Source organism: Mytilus californianus, unplaced genomic scaffold, assembly GCF_021869535.1.
Source record: "Mytilus californianus isolate M0D057914Y unplaced genomic scaffold, xbMytCali1.0.p SCAF_1, whole genome shotgun sequence".
In the NCBI taxonomy this organism is placed as follows: Eukaryota; Metazoa; Mollusca; class Bivalvia; order Mytilida; family Mytilidae; genus Mytilus; species Mytilus californianus.
In genome coordinates, this window is record NW_026262581.1 from 22,805,807 (window position 1) to 22,826,720 (window position 20,914).

The 20,914-nt window shown below is 31.4% G+C and overlaps 1 protein-coding gene across 1 annotated transcript in view; it reads right to left on the reverse strand.

Annotated features, from left to right (window-relative positions):
- Window positions 1–983: 983 nt before the first annotated feature.
- LOC127716727 (uncharacterized) overlaps window positions 984–20,914 on the reverse strand; it is a 97,961-nt gene continuing 78,030 nt past the window's right edge. The window contains exons 7-9 of the mRNA XM_052222978.1: window positions 13,835–13,927; window positions 11,785–11,895; window positions 984–5,381 (exon numbers count right to left, since the gene is read on the reverse strand). Of these exons, the coding sequence (XP_052078938.1) occupies window positions 2,776–5,381; window positions 11,785–11,895; window positions 13,835–13,927 (2,810 nt within the window). The 3' untranslated portion in view covers window positions 984–2,775. The remainder of the gene's footprint in view (window positions 5,382–11,784; window positions 11,896–13,834; window positions 13,928–20,914) is intronic.

A 20,914-nucleotide genomic window follows, 5' to 3' on the forward strand; every position in this document is an offset into this window, starting at 1 on the left:
ATATTGTTTCAAGAAAAATACAAAAATGATTTTTAAAAATAAGTGTTTTATTGTTCAAAGAAAAATAATCTCAAAACTGAATTGTGACTTTTGTCCTGTGACTTTCTGTCCTACATTCGTTTTTATTTAGGAATTTAGGAAAATCAAGTTTAAAAAAAAAAAAAAAACGCATGCCAAACAAAAAGCACCTTATTTTTAATAAGGTTTTATTACCCTCGGTATAGGTGTGGTTTTCAGGTAAAAAAAGTCTTTTATTTAACAAGACTCAGAGTTTAAAATTAGATAATTAAACTATATCGATTTGACAAATCTAAGAGAATCATGTATTATTAAAGGATTTAAAAATCTGTTATATCTTTATTTAATTGTGGCTGTTGTCATGTCAGTTATAAAGAAAGTTATTTTAACAATCAAAATTATAAAGAAGATGTTATTTGGTCAAGTATGGTTCAGATTGGTCGAGTATTGTTCAGACCTTTGGTCGAGTATGGTTCAGACTGAAAAAAAAAGTTGAGAGCTGGTCAAGTATTGGTCGAGTACAGGTCGAGACTAGGTTAAGACTGTTTCAGACTGGTCGAGTAATAGTTGAGACTATTTTCAATAACAAAGATAAGGGTCAAGTACAAATCAGTACAGTCGAGTATGGTTAAGAATGGGTCGAGTAATATTAAGTAAAATTCAGACCAATTCAGACTGGTCGAGTAAAAATCAGTACAGTCGAGTACAGATATAGGCCATTTCAGACTTTTACTTGGTTGTAGTGATAAGAGACTGGAACCTACTGCCAGACACAGTAAGCAGCTGCACCAACACTTAAAGAGTTCAGGGAAAGATATCATTCAAGCTTAGAAATGTATGGACCAGAAAAAGAAATTCCAAAAAAACACGCCTTTCAGGGAAAACAGAAGGAAAAAGATAAAATCACTTGCATTGATTTACATAAAATGAATTATTTGGACAACATTGACATTACGATCATTACCTTAACATATAAATGATTTTATTTTACAATATATAGAGTACATTATTATTCTGTGTTTCAATACATCAAGCTGCTATGTTATCATTATAATTATTATAAAAATCATTACATTTATATTTGGTAAAGGCAACAGGCTTCAATATTATATTCAATACCAAAAATGAGAATACAATTTTCTTCGTTGTTACCAATTCAAAAAACATTTTATTACAGATTTATTATATCGATATATACAAATTGAAAAATGTACAATCTTAATTTGTATATACATGTAGCTACACCTTATTTTCTTAATGAAAAATTCAAACATTCGCCATTTCCGATTTTACTTATTTTATAACGAATATTTTATTCGTAATACAGAAATTCATTTGTTAGTCCTAAATGGGATTCCGTATACTTTGAATACACTTTGCGATATATTTATCACAATATTTTATATTTTCCGTTGTTCTATTAATGAAACATCGGTTTTCAGCATTTTACGGTGAACAAAATTATAATTTGATAAGATGGGCTGTCATGACCAATATCGATATCATCGCGGGTACTTGCAATTGGGACAAGCATCAGGCTTCAAACTTATATCTAATTCTACAAAGGAGAATACAATTCAACAAGTTTCACGAATACAAGTTTAAGTTTACTTATTTGTATTATAGATATTATTGCACAATTAAAAAATCTCAATTTGCTTAAAAATTATACTCAATAAAATTTAGAATGGTGATTTTAGCAATCAAAGTCCAGTTGTGATTTATTTCAACACATATTTTAGGTTTCATAACTGTCTATATTACTAAGCAACCTACTTTTTGGAAGACAAAAAAATCGCATGCATGTATTTGAATGAAATGTTTTTTTAATTTCTGATTTAAAAAAAAACAACAATAAATATAATGCATGCTGTTCTATGATTTTGTTTTTAACTAATTTTCATTTTACTAAAGTATTTTTATTATTCATTTACATCGGTATGATATTTTAAGTTGTTTTCAATGTCAAAATGCCCTTCAGAAGTGCCAACAATGGAAGTTGCAATATGACGGTGAGCGTTGCTATGGTGTAAATGCCGCACATTGTCCGTATGTCCTTCTGATGCCGCCTCAAATACAGGAGTTCTATTTACTGCAGTAGCTTGTTTTTGATCTGAACTATGGTCTATTAGTAATTTAACAATGTTAGTATACCCTTTACGATAGGCAACAGTAAGTTGACTTTTATGGTCTCCTGTTGGAATATTAAAGTCGGCGTTGTTTTGGAGTAAATACCTTACAACATCTCTATAAACCTCTGATGCCGCCACGAATACTAGTATAGGAGTTATGTTATCCTTAATATCTTGTTTTGGATCTGCTCCATGGTCTTCCATTAGTTTAACAATTTCAATAAGACCTTCACGAGTGGCAACAAAGAGTGGAGTATCATTTTCTATTGTATCAATATTAAAGTTGGCGTTGTTTTTTAGTAAATACCACACATTGTTCGTATGTCGTTCTGATACCGCCTCAAATATAGGAATTATGTTTGCGACAGTAGATTGTTTTTGGTCTGCTCCATGGTCTATTAGTAATCTAATAATTTCAAAATGCTGTTGACGAGAGACAACAACGAATTTAATTTTATGATCTAATGATGCATTATTGAAGTTGGTGTTTTTAAGATGTAGAAGCGGAACAATATTAGTTTGTTCTTTTAATGCCGACTCAAAAATAAGATTCATAGTTGCTACAGTAGCTTCACTTGGATCTTCTCCATTGTCTATAAGTAATTTAACAATGTCAGTATGCCCTTCACGAGAGGCAAAAAAGTAGTGGAGTTTCACGATCTACTGTTGCAATATTAACGTTGGCGTTTTTATTGAGTAAATAGTGTACAATGTTCGTATGTCCTTTAGAAGCCGCCACAAATATAGATCTGTTTGCCACAGTAGCTTGATTTATATCTGCTCCGTTGTCTATAAGTAATTTAACAATGTCAGTATGCCCTTCACGAGAGGCAACAAGTAGTGGAGTTTCACGATCTGCTGTTGCAATATTAACGTTGGCGTTCTTAAGGAGTAAATGCCTTACAATGTCGGTTTGTCCTTCTAATGTTGCAATAAATAAAGGAGTTCTGTTTACTACAGTTGCTTGATTTGGATCTGCTTTATGGTCTAACAGTAATTTAACAATGTATAAATGACCTTCACGAGATGCTACATAAAGTGGTGATCTGTTGTTTATATCTGAGAGCGATATATTTGCATGTTTATTTAACAAAATTTCCACTATTTCAGAATGACCTTTGATACAAGCTACATATAATGGACTTAATTTTTCGGATGTACAAATATTTGGATCAGCGTTGTTTCTTAAGAGTAGTTCCACAATTTTTGTATATCCCTTGAGCGATGAAACATAAATTGGTGTAAAACCACCATACATATACAAATTGGCATTTGCTTTTTTCTGAAGCAAGTATTTAGCAATTTCAAAATGACCCATCTCTAATGCTACATAAAGAGGGGACTTTTCAAGTAACGCACAACTGTCTGGATCAGCGCCAGAGTCTAACAATAGTTTTACTATTTCATAAAATCCTTCTCTTGCCGCAAAATATAAAGGATACATATATTCATAATTAACGTTTACAATACTTCGACTAGCCTTTAACAACATATCAACAACCACAACATGTCCCTTTGAAACTGCTAGATACAACGGCGATTCTCCATCTTGATTTGGTTTTTTAAGATCAGATTCATGATTTATAAGAAACTCAACTATAACTGTGTTACCTTTAGCTACAGCAGTGTGTAAAGGTGTGTTCATTTTCGTGTTAGGAATATTAGGATTAGCACCATTATCTAACAAATATTTTACTAAATTTTTGTCATCTTTTGTGGACGATATATGCAGTGCTGTCATTTGCATCACATTAAGTTGATCTATGTCGACATGATTTTCTATTAATAATTGAACAAATCGTAAATTACTTTTAAATGCGGCAATATGTAGTGGTGTTTCTCCTTCATGATATTTATCCTTTCGAGATATATTTAAATCACATTTTCCATTCAATAGCACTGTACCAGTGTGTATGTCGTTGAATTCTGCTGCTATATACAAAGCTGTACGACCTACTTTGTCAGTTATATTTACTATGCTAGTACCCGAGATCTTTAACAATGCGTAAACCACGTCAGAAAAACCTTGAAATGTACTTATAAGAAATGGGGAAATGTCATTTGCCAAGATTAATTTTGGTAAATACAAATTTTCAAGAACGATCAAGATGAATTTTTTTCTGTAAGATTTGAATTTGAGCTGCCTATTTTGGAAAGATAGATATGTTTTAAAACCACTGTATAAACGTTCAAAATATAACCCTTCCTTGTCGAATGGTATTTTGATACATCCATAATCAGGCCCAAGGCCAATAGATTCAAAGTGACTTCTTTCGCAAAGAAGATCTGCACATGCAAATTTCAGAATTTCGTTAAGGCGGCGTTGACTGACAGATGAAACCAGGACGTCAAATACCATGTCATGACATACAAAAAAGTTTGCATATTTTTTTTTAACAAACAAAAGATTATGTTGAATGGCATTGATAATTTCTTCCACAGAAATGTTGCTTTCTCCAATTTCGGCAATTATCCATTTGTTATCCTGCACGAATTTTTCGCTTAGATTATTGTTAGAAATAACGAAAAAGAAAAACATAGTGCTGCATGTTGGATTATTTGCAATGAAATCTATTTTATCCTTAAGTATTTTTTTGGCATTTGAGAAGAAATGCACGACGTCAGTTTCTTCATTTCTAAATATAGAATATAAATTACAAAGTAACGGAATACTTTTGTTTGTTTTAAAATCATCAGTGGTTTTCAACCTGTCTACATCATTTTCAGTCAAGAAATATTTTGCTATTTGGTTGTTGTCTTCACTTGTCATAGAAAATTCTGATGACTGCATATCACATGTATTCTCGGCAAGTATACTTACTGCTTGGTACATTTGTTCTTTCGAGATATTAGATCTACAGGAAAATATAAGCTTTGTCTTATTTTCTTTTAAAAGTTCTCGTATTCTAGCTGATAGCAAATTCCAACTGTCAGCAAGTGTTGGATCAAAGGTAAACTTCCCACATACATCATCGAATACAAACAACTGTTTTCGGTAGTCATTATTTTTTTCAAGAACTTCCGACGGTTTATTTGCAGTAACAATTTGATATCCTTCTTTGTTATACATTTCGTCAGCTATTTGATAAAGAATTACTGATTTTCCACTGCCTGATACACCAATAACACAAAAATAATCTTTTTCGACAATATGTTTTTTCAGAAGCTTCAAGGGTCGAGTTTCTACCAGTGTAGACACAGTTTTGTGTTTTCCAGACTTACTGAAAACATCTGAAATAAGAAAAAAGTGAAATCATTCTTATTGCATACAGGTACTTGAAAGCATACATGTGCATGCGTGCTAATGTATTTAATTTCAGAGAAACAGTTACTGACATGCTGAAATCAAGAGAAGAATGCTACATCTTCTTATTTTGTTTTATCTAATTAAGTTAACAACGGACATTTACAGCGTACAATCATTCTATTCACTGAATATTATTCACATATAATTGAAAGTAAGAAACGGACCAAAACACTAAAAAAGCTATGACTAAAGGATCCTGAAAATGAGATCAAGACAATACGAACCATGTCAGATTGACATCCTAAATGCATTCAATATACCGAATATTGTTGACCTATTTCTAATAGTATCACTATCTGATAAATGATCTCAATCATTCATAACAAATGAGTCACTAATGAACAAAGAACAATGAACAAAGAAATGAGGTAATGGTGAGACGAACCTAGTCAGATAGATATAGAATTGAGAATGGAAACAGGGAATGTGTCAAAGAGACAACAACCCGACCAACAAAGCTATGGCTTGCATGAATTATTTCTTAATTTTTATCAAAATACGAACACGGATGTTAAACGTAAAACAAGTCAATGCCAACTCATCAAAGATACTAGGCTTATATTTCATTATGACATATGCGTGTTTCTTCTAAACAAGACTGATCCGTGACACTCGAATGAAAATAGTTTTAATACGCAATCAATTAGGAAGTTAAAGAACATTGAAAACATTGAAAACCAAAACTACCAAAAATTGCTCCAAATCCGGATAAGTACATTTATGTTTTAGTATAGACAGCAAATTACGGAAGTACTGACAACTGGGCTGGTGACATCCTGGAGCCGAAAAGTTCATTAGTAGTGGCATTGTTCAATTGGTTGTAAAAAGCCTTCAAAGATACTAGTCTTTTAATTGTGTACGATAAACGCGTGATTCGTCAACAAAAGACTTATCTGTGGTGCTTGAATCGAAATAATTTGAAGGCCAAATCAATTATGGGTAACGGTGATCTAATGTTGCCTAGATGCTGACTTACAACATAGAACTGACATTAACACAAGTTTAAAAATTCAAATAATTACATCTACCGAGATATTAACTCAGATGTAAAACTTAAGCCAATTCACCGAAGAGTGAAATGTAGGTCATAATAACCAACTTTTGGCTGAAAACTACCCTACTCCCTAAACGGCTTCAATTTAGAGGATAATTTAACTAATATCTACATTTTTACACATCTAGAGATATAACGTAATTAACATCGACATTATCATCCTCATTGGTTTTAAATCCTAACCAAAGTCATTTAACCATTAGTAGTTGGACTTCTTTGAATGGTAAGGAGATCTGTCTACTGGTAACTGAGGTCTTGATGGGAATACAGACCCTTACGAAAATGCGAACTAGAACCTGTTTAATATGTAAAATAAAATTCTCCTTTTAAATTAGCTTTGATAAACGTACACTATCAATTTCCCGGAAAAAAACTGTTCGCCATTAAAATTCAATCAAATTAAAATACCAATTCTGTGTTCACGATTTGCTTACAAGGATCTGCCAACACTCCGTTCTACTTGAATTATTACATCACCCAATAAAATTTCTGCCTTCAAATTTTTGAAGGTTTGTATCATTACGACAAAACCAGAAGCCCGACAGGTCTTAAAACAGAAAGTAGAACAGTCCAGGAGCTTATTTATATCCTTGTCAGCGAAGTGTGGACACATGATCTGTATTCTTATCAGATTGAATGCTGATATAAATAAATTTTAAAAAAACCTGCAGACTTTGAAAATGGATAATGAGTATTTTAAGAATTTTACTCCAAATTCTGTATGTTAATCACGAGAAAACTTCTGTCCAAGTTTCAAAACATTACATGAAGGATTGACAAAGTTATATATCTTATCTGTAACCTCAGTCTGTATCTAAAAGTTTACTCCAAAATAATATATCCATTCATCAGTAAAATACCAAAAAATAAAAAGGAAATGTGTTCAATTATTTTCTCTTGACGCTGTCTCATAATCATGGGGAGGTTTTTGCCCAAGTTTCGTTAAAAATTCATGACGGTTTCAGAAAGTTATTCATGTCAAATAAACTTTTTTAACCATAAGTAAACCTAAACAAAACCATTCTTACGACGACGACGAAATGTTTGAATGTTATATCTCGCCATCAATTTTACAGGTACGAAATGTAAACTTTTGAAGCGTTTGGTTTTAAATTCATACATTAAATAACCGAAATGTTTTTAATGTCGGTGATCATCTCGTTTAATCCAAAATTTACAATTATGTCATAAAGACATCATTGTATAAACTTCAGGGGAAAATTTTAAATTATTGTATATCTTCTAAATATCCATTTCCTTTTTATTGTTTGGCGATTATCTGATAATTTAGTCCTTAACAAGACACATAGAAATCCCCTAGTTATGGCCTAAATATCGATTCTATTGATTAATGTATTCACTTCACATTTCTTTGAAAGTAAACACATGTAAGACAATTACTATTATTAATTGGCAAAGTGTTAGAAAGTAAAAAAGTTTCTAACATACGTAAGTTATGGTGGTAACAATTTTTAAAACGGTATTCTTGTGTTATTGAATCATACAAACTAGCGATTCTACTTGACGTTATCAGGATATGCTGTCTAAGTCAAATCTTAATCGGAAGTTGTGATAATATTAAAAAAACTGGCACAAATAACAAAAAAAAAGTTAATAAACAATGTCAAAATGTTCTGGCTTGAATTACATTGATTGATTGATTGTTGGTTGCTAAACGTCCAGTAACAAATATTCGAAGCATCCATTTAAAACCAAACGCTTTAAAAGCTTACAGTTTGTACCTGTAAAATCGAAGGCGAGATAGTTTCGTTTATGGTTAAAGTTTATTTTTCATGAATAAATTTTTATTCGGGTAAGTTGATGCAACCATAAGATTGGTATTGTTTCTTAGACAGCAAAAGGCAATAATATTTAAAAGAATATATTAAAGTAATGTGTTAACACGTTAATTATGAGCTATGAACAACAAGTAGTTCGTACATTTTTCTGAGTAGGTTTAAACAAATTTCAAACTCATATACTTTACTGTGGGTTAACAATCGTTAGCATTCATCATTCAATGGTTAAACGACTGTTGGTTATACTGATAATTTTGAATCTTCATAGCAGCTGGAGCTTGAATGCAGTATTAATCAGTTTTTTTATGTGCCAATTGAATGCAAGAGTGATATCCATTTATATTATTTTACAATTCAAACAAGTCCTGCAAATCGACGATTTAATTCTCTCCCTTGAATAGGTTCATTATTTCACTTTTACATATAGTTATTTGATTGCTTTCTAAATCATTACACAATTGATAAAATTTAAAAGATTTTAGTATCTATGATTTATGAAAGATCATTATTTATATTTATAAATTTTTTTATTTGTTTTCAAACGTTTACTAACCAGCAATATAAAGAACCATTAACAATTTAATAAATTTTATTAATCTTAATATTAATTTAAATTGTATGATGAGACAACCTACTCAAATCTTAAGAATTTTATCCGTTATTACGAATTAAAAACTAACAATATAAAAAACTGTTATAACTTATTTCATAAATTCGTGACAACGAATTTAGTTTGTGATAACGACTTTTACATTTCGTGATAACGATTTAAATTTGTGATATCGAATCTAAATTCAATTTCTGGGAAGTCCTAAACATGCTAAATGGGTTTCCGTAGTAACGTACCATGGAGAATTTGTTTTTATAGTTTTAATCCGTTCGTTATAACTTACTTAAATCGTAATAACGACTAATTATAAAAAAGAAGATGTGGTATGATTGCAAATGAAACAACTCTCCACACTAGACCAAATGACACAGAAATTAACAACTAAGCTTACTCGTTAAAACGCCTTAATAAATAGTTATAACGACTTTGATTACTCGTTATAACGACTTAATAAATAGTTATAACGACTTTGATTACTCGTTATAACGACTTAATAAATAGTTATAACGACTTTGACTACTCGGTATAACGACTTTGATTACTCGTTATAACGACTTAGTAACTCGTTTTAACGACTGACTAAGTAACTCTTTATAACGACTTAAATATCCCGCTAATATATTGGCCTTGATAGACAAACCGGTTAGTGTCAAGGGGAATGAGTTAATTCGTTAAAACGAGAAATTTAACTCGTTATAACGAGTTGGCTAAGTTGGTATAGCGAGTTATTAAATCGTTATAACAAGTTAACTAAGACATCAAAACTTGTTAGCTAAGTCGTTATAACGAGTTAAAATAAATTAAATAAAAGCAATTTCCTTTAACACTAACCGGCTTCCGTATAATGCCGTAGTTTTGTAGCGAATTAAATATTGTGTCATGTAGTGTTTTCATTTAATTTTATGCATATTAATAAGAGGTATTACATTTGTGATATTTTCCAATCTGTAGTCATGCTATTGGTTAGGAATAACATGTTCTAAGTTGTTGTCCGAATCCGCAAATCTCCAGCAGTATTGATCCTGCTACTTGTAAAAGTATCAGAATTCAAATGAAGCAAACATATTGTCTTGCTTCCATAAAGACATGTGCATGAATGCGTTTTAACCCCAACACACAAACACCGTGATATAAAAAGTATCACAGGCACAACTTTCTTCCAAATATTTGTACTGATTAAGTGAGAAATTATGAATGAAACCTACATTAAGTATTTTAACTTTAATATATATATATAAAATATATAAAATGTTTGAATAATAGCCAACGATCAATCTTACGGGCGATGGATCATATGATTATACAGTACACTACAAAATATAATATATAATAAGCAAATCTAAAAGGGTATAACATCACAAAAAAAAATAAAATCATGAACAAATGTTAAATATTTCGGATAACTAATATCTTTCATCAGTAAGATGTCAAATGGTTCTTATCTTGAGATGTGGTAGTCACACTGTAATAGTAATCTTGATCGTTATACAAATTATCACGAATCAATACGTTGGTAAATTTTTTCAATATTAAATATTCAGTCAAGATCACAGAGTAAAGCGGATTTGAGGAGGCTGTCACTAAACGGTTACAGGAACTTCGCGGATTTTTGACCAAACGAGGTTATAAGAAAAGGGACAAAGATAAGGGGTTTGCGCGTGCTAACAATAACGGCCGCAATGACCTATTACAATACAAACAGAAAAGGCGAAGCGAAAAAGTTCCGTTTGTTTTAGCATACAATCCTGCCTTTACTAACCTTTCCCGTTTGATCCGTGCCAATTGGCAGATTATTGTCAAGCATCCAAAATTATCCAAGATCTTTCCCAAACCTCCTATCTTAGCTTTTCGGAAACCAGCAAGTCTGAAAAAATTATTTGTGAGAGCTGATGTCTCCTCTAATAAAAGCTCTTCAACTGCAGGATGGTGCAAGTCGTGTGGTAACAGAAGATGTCTGACTTGCCAACAAATACTGAACACTCAAACATTTACTTGCCACTCCACTGGGTCTGTATACACTATATATTGCAATGTAACTTGCAAAACCCAGAAGGTTGTATACCTTCTTCTGTGTCGATGTAGCATGCAGTATGTTGGCGAGACAGAACAGCAATTCAACAAACGCATGAATGGTCATCGAAGAGACTACACCTGCAAGCCCGACCTCCCCGTAAGTCGTCATTTGAGATCACCTGGGCACACCCAAACCGGATCTCAAAAACCTTACGATCACTATCATAGACCACAACGAGGGTTGGTCAAGGGCCGACAGACTTGCTCGGGAAAATTTTTGGATAAGGAAGTTAAGGACAGTTTCCTCAGAGGGCATTAATGAAAAAAACATAGAATGAGTCCCTATCATCACTTATTTCCAGTAACTCAGGCTTCAATACAGGACTCTTACAGTTTTAAGGAATTTATTCCTCCTTAGTCATCCGAAATATTAAACATTTGTTCATGATTTTATTTTTCTTTGTGATGTACCATTTTAGACTTGCTTATTATATATGATAAGCCAAATTTTATTACCTCCCTATAGAGATAAAATGTTGATAAATGAACTAAGAGTTATCTTACATTAATCACAGAGAGCGTCTAGCACATAAGTTTTGAAGCGAAATTAACTTAAAAACAATTTTCCATTCAAAATGAATGTTACTTTATTTAATTTTAAGGTCTAAGTTACTAATTTTATTGAATATTGTGAATTTTTATGACAATAGATAAAAATGCTACGCGAACTGTTAAAATAACTTTTCTATTTCAGGAAAGGAGACCTAGTATCACCAAACCATATAAGTAAGAGGAGACAATGAATAATACGGAACTAGTGAACCAAACAACACACAATTCTTATTAACTACCTTTTGCGAGAGATAAGTGTTTTTTCATATTTTCTAAATTATTTTCAGTTTCTGAAATACTATTCTGTAATGTTGATTGTATCAACTCTTTCCCACTTTCTGCCAGTTCCTCTGAAATGAAATTCATTACATGTTAATTTGGTTACCGCAAGGGAATTATGTCTTGCTTGACAATATTAAAGTTCGTATCAAAAATAAAATTAGACAGGTGATTTTGATTTGTTTTCCCTCTCTTTTTGCATAAGTTTGCTTTAAGGGCATACGATACAGGTTGGATCCCTCGGTAATTTGTTTACGAAAATATTCATACAAGCTACTTTCCACTAAGTCAGTTCAAAGTTGTAATAAAAATATACCTTCCTGTGCTAAATCAAAAGATTATTGGTGGCTGAAATTTTAGACATTTACTTAAAATTTCAGTTTCTTGGACATTTTTATCCTTTGCACAGACATATGTTTTAAAAGATAAACGCATACGGATTTTTGTAAAAAGATAAGGAATATCTTCTTTACAGAAGTATGCTCCTAATTTGTGTGACAATTCTTTGTAAATAATTCATTTTTATTCAATTTTAATGATTTTAGAAAAACAAGGCGTTTTTGCTGCATATTTATCAAATTTTAAAAAAGATTCATCGATGATTTTTTCATGAAAATTGGAACACATAATCTTCATAAAATATCAGGTCAAATGTCATTTTAAAAGGAGGGGTCCGATTACTCGTTTTCAAGCTAATGAATAAAATCACTCGAAAAATGCATCTTTTCCCGATAAGTCGTTGTTTGACGTTGCCAAAAAATATATATATGACATTTTACGTTAGCAACGTTATTACCTCCCCTAAAAAGTAAAATCACAAAAATACCGAACTCCAAAGAACATTTAGAACTTTCAAATGGCAAAATCAAAAGCTCAAACACATCAAACGAAAGTAAAACAACGGTTATATTCCTGACTTGGTACAGGCATTTATTTATGTAGAAAATTCATAGTTTTCATCTCGGTTTAATTGGACATCCATTAAATCAACCTGTCCTTTACTGTTGAACTCTTTAGATAAAATGAGTTTCACTACTACTCCCTTCCCTACATACTTTTTCTTCTTGCAAAGATTCAAGAAATTTGTCTTCAGTTGACATGTCACTTAAATGCTAATAATATAGATTATGGATGTGTCTAAATGTTTAACCGTAATGTTTTACATATCCAATAAAATCAATTGGAAGATGATGTTAGAAAAAAATCATATCTACATTTGTCTTCTTTTGACCGGACCAAAACCTGCTTGACCAGTGAAGTGCGAATTTTCTTCAAATAATTCTAATTTTCAGATAGAATCATTAATCCCCCTCCCTTAGATACGATCATTTGTTTGAAACATATTAATTTTTGTAATACCACAAGTTAATCCTGTTTGAATATAAAAAAATCCTAAAATTTGAAGAACTGTTTATTTAATGTATATTAATATTTGGAATATAATATGAACAATAATAACATCAAGAATATTTCACCGAATGTACATTTACATGGAAGATAAAGCAAAAATCCCAAAATCAACTTATTGCCTGAAATGATGTTTGGCAATATGTTGAATATTCAATATCAGATTTCAGGAGATAAGCTTAATGCCTGAAAATTTCAGGCAATAACTTAATGCCTAGGCGTTAACTTATTGCGTACGTAGGATTTAAGCTTAATGCCTAATTTTACTTATTGCCGCTAACATATCTATAAGATCACAAAAACCCCGTTTGAGAGATTCCTTAAAACATAATTGCACTTATGATAATTAGATGAAGCTGGAATTATTCAAATGTAGGTTTTCGTTTACATGCAATGACATAATGTGAATAGAAGTAATCATGGTAATAGTATTTATGTAAACTTTACATTAATGTATATAGACAAATGATTAATCAACGGTACAATGACATAACATATCAAAACCAAACTTATCATCACCAGAGAAATAGATCTTATAAATTTAAATGAACACATATAATGTTAAATTTTCAAATCAAAAAGTCATTAATGTTTAATGCTTACCTTTTTTTAATGATGTTGAACCCTTTGAAATTTCACTATTTTCTGTATAGGTATCATGTTTTGTAGATAGCATTTCACTTTTTAACATTATTTCTGAAATGACATAATATGCAAAAATGAATATTGACATCAATATTTTTGGTCTACCTACTGACATGACAAATTATATGGACTTAAATCGTAGTTACTATGACCTGGCATGAATCAGATAAAGACATTTTATAATTGTAGACCACATTTCAACAGAAAAATATATATTAAAAGAGAGAGATTACGAAGGGGAAATCGAAAGTTTTGTGTCCAAATAATATAGACAATACAAGATAACTATCGATTGAGCAACACAAACCCCATTAAAACTAGGTGTGTCTGATGGATAAGCAGTTACTGCTCAACATGTGACATTCGTCGTGTTGCTCGTGCAAAAAAAAGAAACCTAACTTATAATTCAAATTTGAAAAACATCTTAATTTCAGGTTTTCTGTATATGTGCATTTTTTAGATCCAATTTCCGATTTTTTGGTGATTTTTTAGATAACATTATCTAAGAGCATATGAAATAATGACATTCAAATTCGTAGCACTTATTGGAAACTTTTCTTTTTTTTATTACATGTACAGGAGATAAAGTAGCATTTTGAAAATATGATTGATTTTCCAATATTGTTCGTGGTACATGTACTACTGTTGTTTTCTATCTGTAGTAAGTATTTCAGAATGTTGGCATTGGACTACGTAAGCTTTATATTGCGTTAGTTGTTACATACAGTCTTAACAATGTGTCAAGTTCTAATTCGTTCCGATACTATACAAATTGTTAATAAAAGAGAAGCGAAAAATACCAAAGGGACATCCAAACTCATAAGTCAAAAATAAACCGACAACGCAATGGCAAAAAAAAGAGAAAAAGACCAAAAGACAGACAACAGTTCGGAAAACATAACATAGAAAACTAAAGACTGCGCAATTCAGACCCCACCAAAAACTAGTGGTGATCTCAGGTACTTCGATAGGATAAAGTTAAGAAAATTAAGGTCAAGGAACAGTAAGTAAAGAGGCTATGTCACAGATTTTGGTAAAAATTTGCATAAAACTTAGGCTCATTGAACTATAACTGAAAATCGAAAATGATGCATGTATCTCTTTCTTTTTCTGAAAGACTATTGATTGAATTCTTTCAAAATTAGTGGAGATTTGTATAGAAAGCACATAGAATCGGCAAAAAACTTTCTTAAGGTAGCACAATACAAAGATTTTTTCACTCTAAATCAGACAACTTTAAACTGATGTAATTTCTTTCATCTAGCTTTAAAATTCATAAATGAGGAACCAAAAGAAAGACAAAAGATTAATCTTTCAAATGGTCATAATTTCATTATTACAAAATTATTACATAATTGCTTATTATGTCATTAGTTACTAGATTCGAATGTCCACATTTGAATGAAGTAAGCTTCTTTGTTAGACAAAAATGTATGTGTCACAACTGAGTAAATAAAGATTTTCCTATTTGAACCTCATTAACTTCCAATATCATTCACACATGTACCATGGGGATACTTCAGGATTGGCCTTTAATCATAAATCAAGGTTTTGACCAATAAGAAAGCATTCCATTTCAGCAATTCTAAATATATAAAGAAAATGCACACCCTATGCATAAAAATCCAGATCTGGCCGGAGAAGTTATATCATTATTGACCTTGCTGTAAGTCAGTTGCTACGGATATGGTAAAAACTCCGCCCACCTGGATAAACATCAACCATTAATGATCTCAGAAGTTTAATTACACATTGCATTTGCTTTTTTCAATATGGATTTTTTATGCAATTACTACATGAAACAATATATTTTGTTTTTAACACTTTCCCCCAAAGTTATGCATGTCTACATAAAATCATCAGTTGGTCATTCTAGAGGATTCTTATGGGGGATTTCTAGAATTATAATTGTATACAATGAAAATATGGTGTTTTACACAAAGTAGAATTTTCTTATTTTTGTGAAAAATATATTTAATTTGTGTTTTCTTTAAAAAGAATTCATATTTACACATTATCATCAAGAAAATCTGATATAACCATCAGCATTAACATCAGCAACATTAAATGTTGTACGATTATATTTATTTAATATCTGTACATTTATGTTTGATTCCCCCTATAGCTCTAAATTATTTTTTTTTTGTTTTTTCTCCTGGCAGCTCCAATATAGAAATGTACTTTTATTTGGATTTCATTATCTTCTTTTTTCTATAAACCCCTAATTCATCCTTTTTTCTATGACTTATTTTTATAGCTGGTCAGTAGTCATCAAACTATCAAGTGATTCTATTGAATAACCACAAAGTACTGCCCACGTGTTCTTATTTGTATCAGTCAGACGCGTGCATTTGTTTATAAAACTAATTATCATCAAAACTCATTAACAGTGCAAGATGTGGAAACTTATTTTTCTTCAGTGGTTTTGTAATATCAAGAAGTAACAATAAAATTGAGAATGGAAATGGGGAATATGTCAAAGAGACAACAACCCGACCAAAGAGCAGATAACAGCCGAAGGCCACCAATGGGTCTTCAACGCAGTGACAAAATCCCGCACCCGGAGGTGGTCCTCAGCTGGCCCCTAAATAAAATTTTGAACTGGTTCAGTGAAAATGGACGTCACACTACATTTAAACTCCAAAACATACAAAGGAACTAAAATTAAAAAAACATACAGAACTAACAAAGGCCAGAGGCTCCTGATTTGGACAGGCGCAAAAATGCGGCGGGGCTAAACCCTCCCCTAATACCTCTAGCCAATGTAGAATAAAGAAACACATAGCAATACGCAGAGTAAAAATCAGTTTAAAAGAATTCCGAGTCCGATGTCAGAATAGGTAACGAAAGAAACTAAGCAAAATGACAATGATACATAAATTAACAAAGGACTACTAGCAGTTATTGACATGTCTTCATCATATGAAAATCAGGTACAATCCCTCCCGTTAGGGGTTTAGTATCTTACCATCATAAAATATATGAGAAGAACATAGCCCGTATCATGCCAACAACTGGTTTTAGAATAAATGTGTTTATTTTCGATGAAATGACCCTATGAGTGAATCATTATTAATACCAAAATATGCAAATCCTTAATGACCTGACAACAGTATCGTAACTATATCCCTTCCGAATAAGTCTGTTTAAAGGTTTGGTTAGCTTTTGAGGTGAATGCCGACATTTTTGTGCTTTGTAAAGAATATTACCATAAAATATTGGATGTGAAATACCTGAACGTATTAGATGTCTGCATGTTGATTTATGTTTACGAATGATGTCCTTGTACTAATGATAAAATTTAGTAAATGTTTTGACTAGTTTGTGATATCGAAAACCCTGGTGTAATAATTTTTCAGTAATACAGAGATTTCTTTCGTTCAAATCAAATACGTTGTGACATACACGAGCGAACCGAACAAGTTGAGATATATAAACACCATAAGATGGTGACAAGGGAACGTCACCATCTAAAAATGGATAATTAACAATAGGAAATGAAAAATTATATTTTTATCATAAATTTTGGTATTACGATTCCCGTTAAAGATATAGATATCAAGATCCAGGAAAGGGCAGTGTTCATTGTTAGTATTAGCTTTATTTCAAGTCAGTTCGGCAGGATTAATCTCTTTAGTGTACATACTGAAGTCGTCATTAATGAAAGCCAATATATCATCTAAATATCTAAACGTGTTATTAAATTTTTGAATCAGATGTTGTTTCGGTGGGTCTTTGCTGATTTTAGTCATAAATTGTAACTCATAACAATACAGAAACAGGTCCGCCATAAGTGGTGCACAGTTAGTTCCCATGGGAATTCCGATAACCTGACGATATACGGAATCTCCATAGCGAACAACAAAGTTATCTAGTAAAAATTCAAGGGCAGTTAAAGTATCAAAGCAGTTCCAATTGACATAGTTCTTTTGTTTGTTGTTACTAAAAAATGACCTAAAAGAGTTCGAACATATATATTCGCATTCCGACTTTTTAAATCCCCATTTAATCAGGTGTGTGAATTTTTTCTTAATAAGATTATGAGCCAAAGTGGTATATAGCGTAGAAAAATCAAAACTTTGAACAGATTCAAAATTACCAATATAAGCATGCAATTTATCAAGTACTTCCAACGAATTTTTGACACTCCACTATTTTCAAAGGCCTTATTTGAACAATTCATTACCGGGTTTTTGATTGTACCAAGTGTACTAGTAAGTAGAATAGATAGTTTAGTAGTGGAACAATGGCTTGAAGACGAAATAAATCTATATTTGTAAGGAGTTTTGTGCAGCTTCGGAAGCCAGTACATAGTTGGAATTTTCATTGTATTTGGTTCTGCTTGTAAAGAGGTAGCTAAAAGTTTATGTTTGTTACAGATGTCATTTAACGAAAATGGAGTCAGTTAGAATGTTGATGAATTCGTGATTTCCTTTTTTAGAACCTCAATGTTTAATTTACGTGAAACAATAATGACATTGTTAGCAGCCTTATCAGCCGGGACAAAAACAAATTCCTTGGCGAGTTCTTTTAGCTTATGTTTGATACGAGAAATTGGGCTATTATGGTTCTTGTTAGGAGTAAAGTTTCTTTAAAATGTTGAATACGTATATCAACTATGTTCATTATCGAATTAAAAAAGAATCTAATGATTTCTTGTCAGCTCTTTCTCGTTTTATCCATTTAGAGCAGTAAGTACGGAGCGAGTCGTGGATGATGTTACGACACTCATTCCAATTGATAATTGACGGGGGACGATATTTAGGTCCTTTACTGAGAAATGATTTCAACTCTCGGTCACGAACGATGTTAAGGTCTCCTGTTATAACATGGGAACTGGGGCCATAAATGTATTCGGAATTACTGCAATTTCATGACGTAGGTGTATTGTCACTGATATTAACATCTTTACACAATTCGCTGTAATTAAACACATATTTTCGGGTAGAAGTTTGGTAAACATAACAAATAAGAGGGAGTTCAGTATTATCAAAATAGCCAGGAATTTGTTCCTTTACAGAATGATCATTACAAATACCGGCAATATTTACAAAATCAAAACCTTTATTGACATATTTAATTTTTTAATAAAATGTTTTTGTGATCTTCAGGGCGATCAATTTTTTGAAACAATTTAGAATAACAATATGCAATTATAATTTGGACGATTTTATACTTAGGACTGCAATATGGAATTGTGTTGCATTCCTCCAAAATTTGATGTAATATATTAACAGGTAAAGAACAGAGCTTGGTTAATAGATAATGTCTACCGTTGTTTTTGAAATAGAAATTAGGTCCGAAATATTTGTATTGTTATTACGAAATTTTCTTTGATTCCGATTTATTCTACGCCCATGAGAACGGTTTTTACGAACTGTTTTAGAAACTATATCCAAAATGTTAACAGAATTTGTTCTAGATATATTACCAATTCCCATGATATTGTCATTAAGACCGAGAGGATAGACTGTCTGTAATTTTTTAATCCAATTTAATTCAATTATTTTTCGTGATCGTACAAATTTTGATTGAGATTCCCCAGGCTGCTTATTAACTACTTCTAAAGGTTGAACTGTTAAATATCTAAAAGGATGATTGTGCTTCTTAAGGTGTTGATAAATGATACTTTTGAATGTATAGGGTCTTTTAAAACGATAAAAGTGTTCTTGCGTGCGTTTAGATAAATATCGTCCAGTTTCACCTACGTACTGAATACCGCATCCCGGTTTGTTTTATGTGATTAAATATATAATACTATTGTAAAAACAGCTGACAATGAAATTTTGATAAAACGTAGTTGCTTTTGTATTGTGCTACCTTAAATTTGTCTTAAAACCATGAAATCTTTAATTTTGAATCAATAATTATTTCTTAAAAAAATACATGTTGTTGATACATAAATTTCTGTTTTAATGATATAAAATAATAGTATGGTCACCGACTTCGTTTTCTGTGTTTTAACCAATTTGTTACCTAATTGGTAGAGAAATACGTAAAAAAAATCGGCGTTTAACGGCCTACAACGCGATGACGTTACAATATTATTTCGACGCTTTGCGGTATTTTTTCAAACAGTAGCATTTTTTTAATCGATCTAAATTTGAATCGATCTAAATAAAACGAGCGTTCATATTATCTTTAATCATAATGATCTCTTTCGGTCTAATCTGAACTACTGCCTTCACACTACAAGTAAAAATGCATTGTGTATAAATAGAAATAATTAATCAAATTAATGTGTTGATACATTGAAACACACACTTGAAACAAAAAATGGATGAAGTTATTGTTTCTCTTGAATCACAAGTAAAAATTTTCATACTGGTGTTCTTGCAGTTTTTATTAATTTTGAAACAAAAAATTGTAGCAAGGACGTTAAGAAATGCTGCGGTTACTGAAAAGAAAAAAATCAACAGAAGAAAAGAAGACACAGATTTCGCAAATTTATGCTACGGCGAAGACAATTTTTTCCGTTTGTATTTACTTGTATGTACACAAAGGTCTGTTAACAGAGGAATGTGGATTCAACAACGAACCACCGATATATAAAGGGATGTTATGTTATTACACGTGTAGTTTTGCCGCTAAACATGCGCATAAATTATTTTCGATTCAATCGTACTAGTTTAAACCGATATTTGCGTTCACATTTAAAGTTAGATCGGTTCACTTTAGATCGATTGAAACTAAACTACCTCTTTTGGTGTTTTAGTTTAGACCGATTAAAGATCGATTCAAAGCGTTCACTTAAATCGATCTAAATTGAACCGATATAGGTTAAATCGATCCTAATGTCCTAGTGTGAACGGGATCTTAGAACATCATTGTGAATGTTGTATATTTTGAAAACGAGGCCGGTGACCCTATTATTATTTTACATCATTAAAACGAAAATATATTTTTTTTTGAGAAAAATTATGGGATTTGAAATTGGAGATTTGAAGATTTATAACAAATTTAAATAACGTTTGCGCCGATTGTATGTGCTTTTTATACAAATCTTCACCTATATTTTTAAGAATTCAATAAGTTATA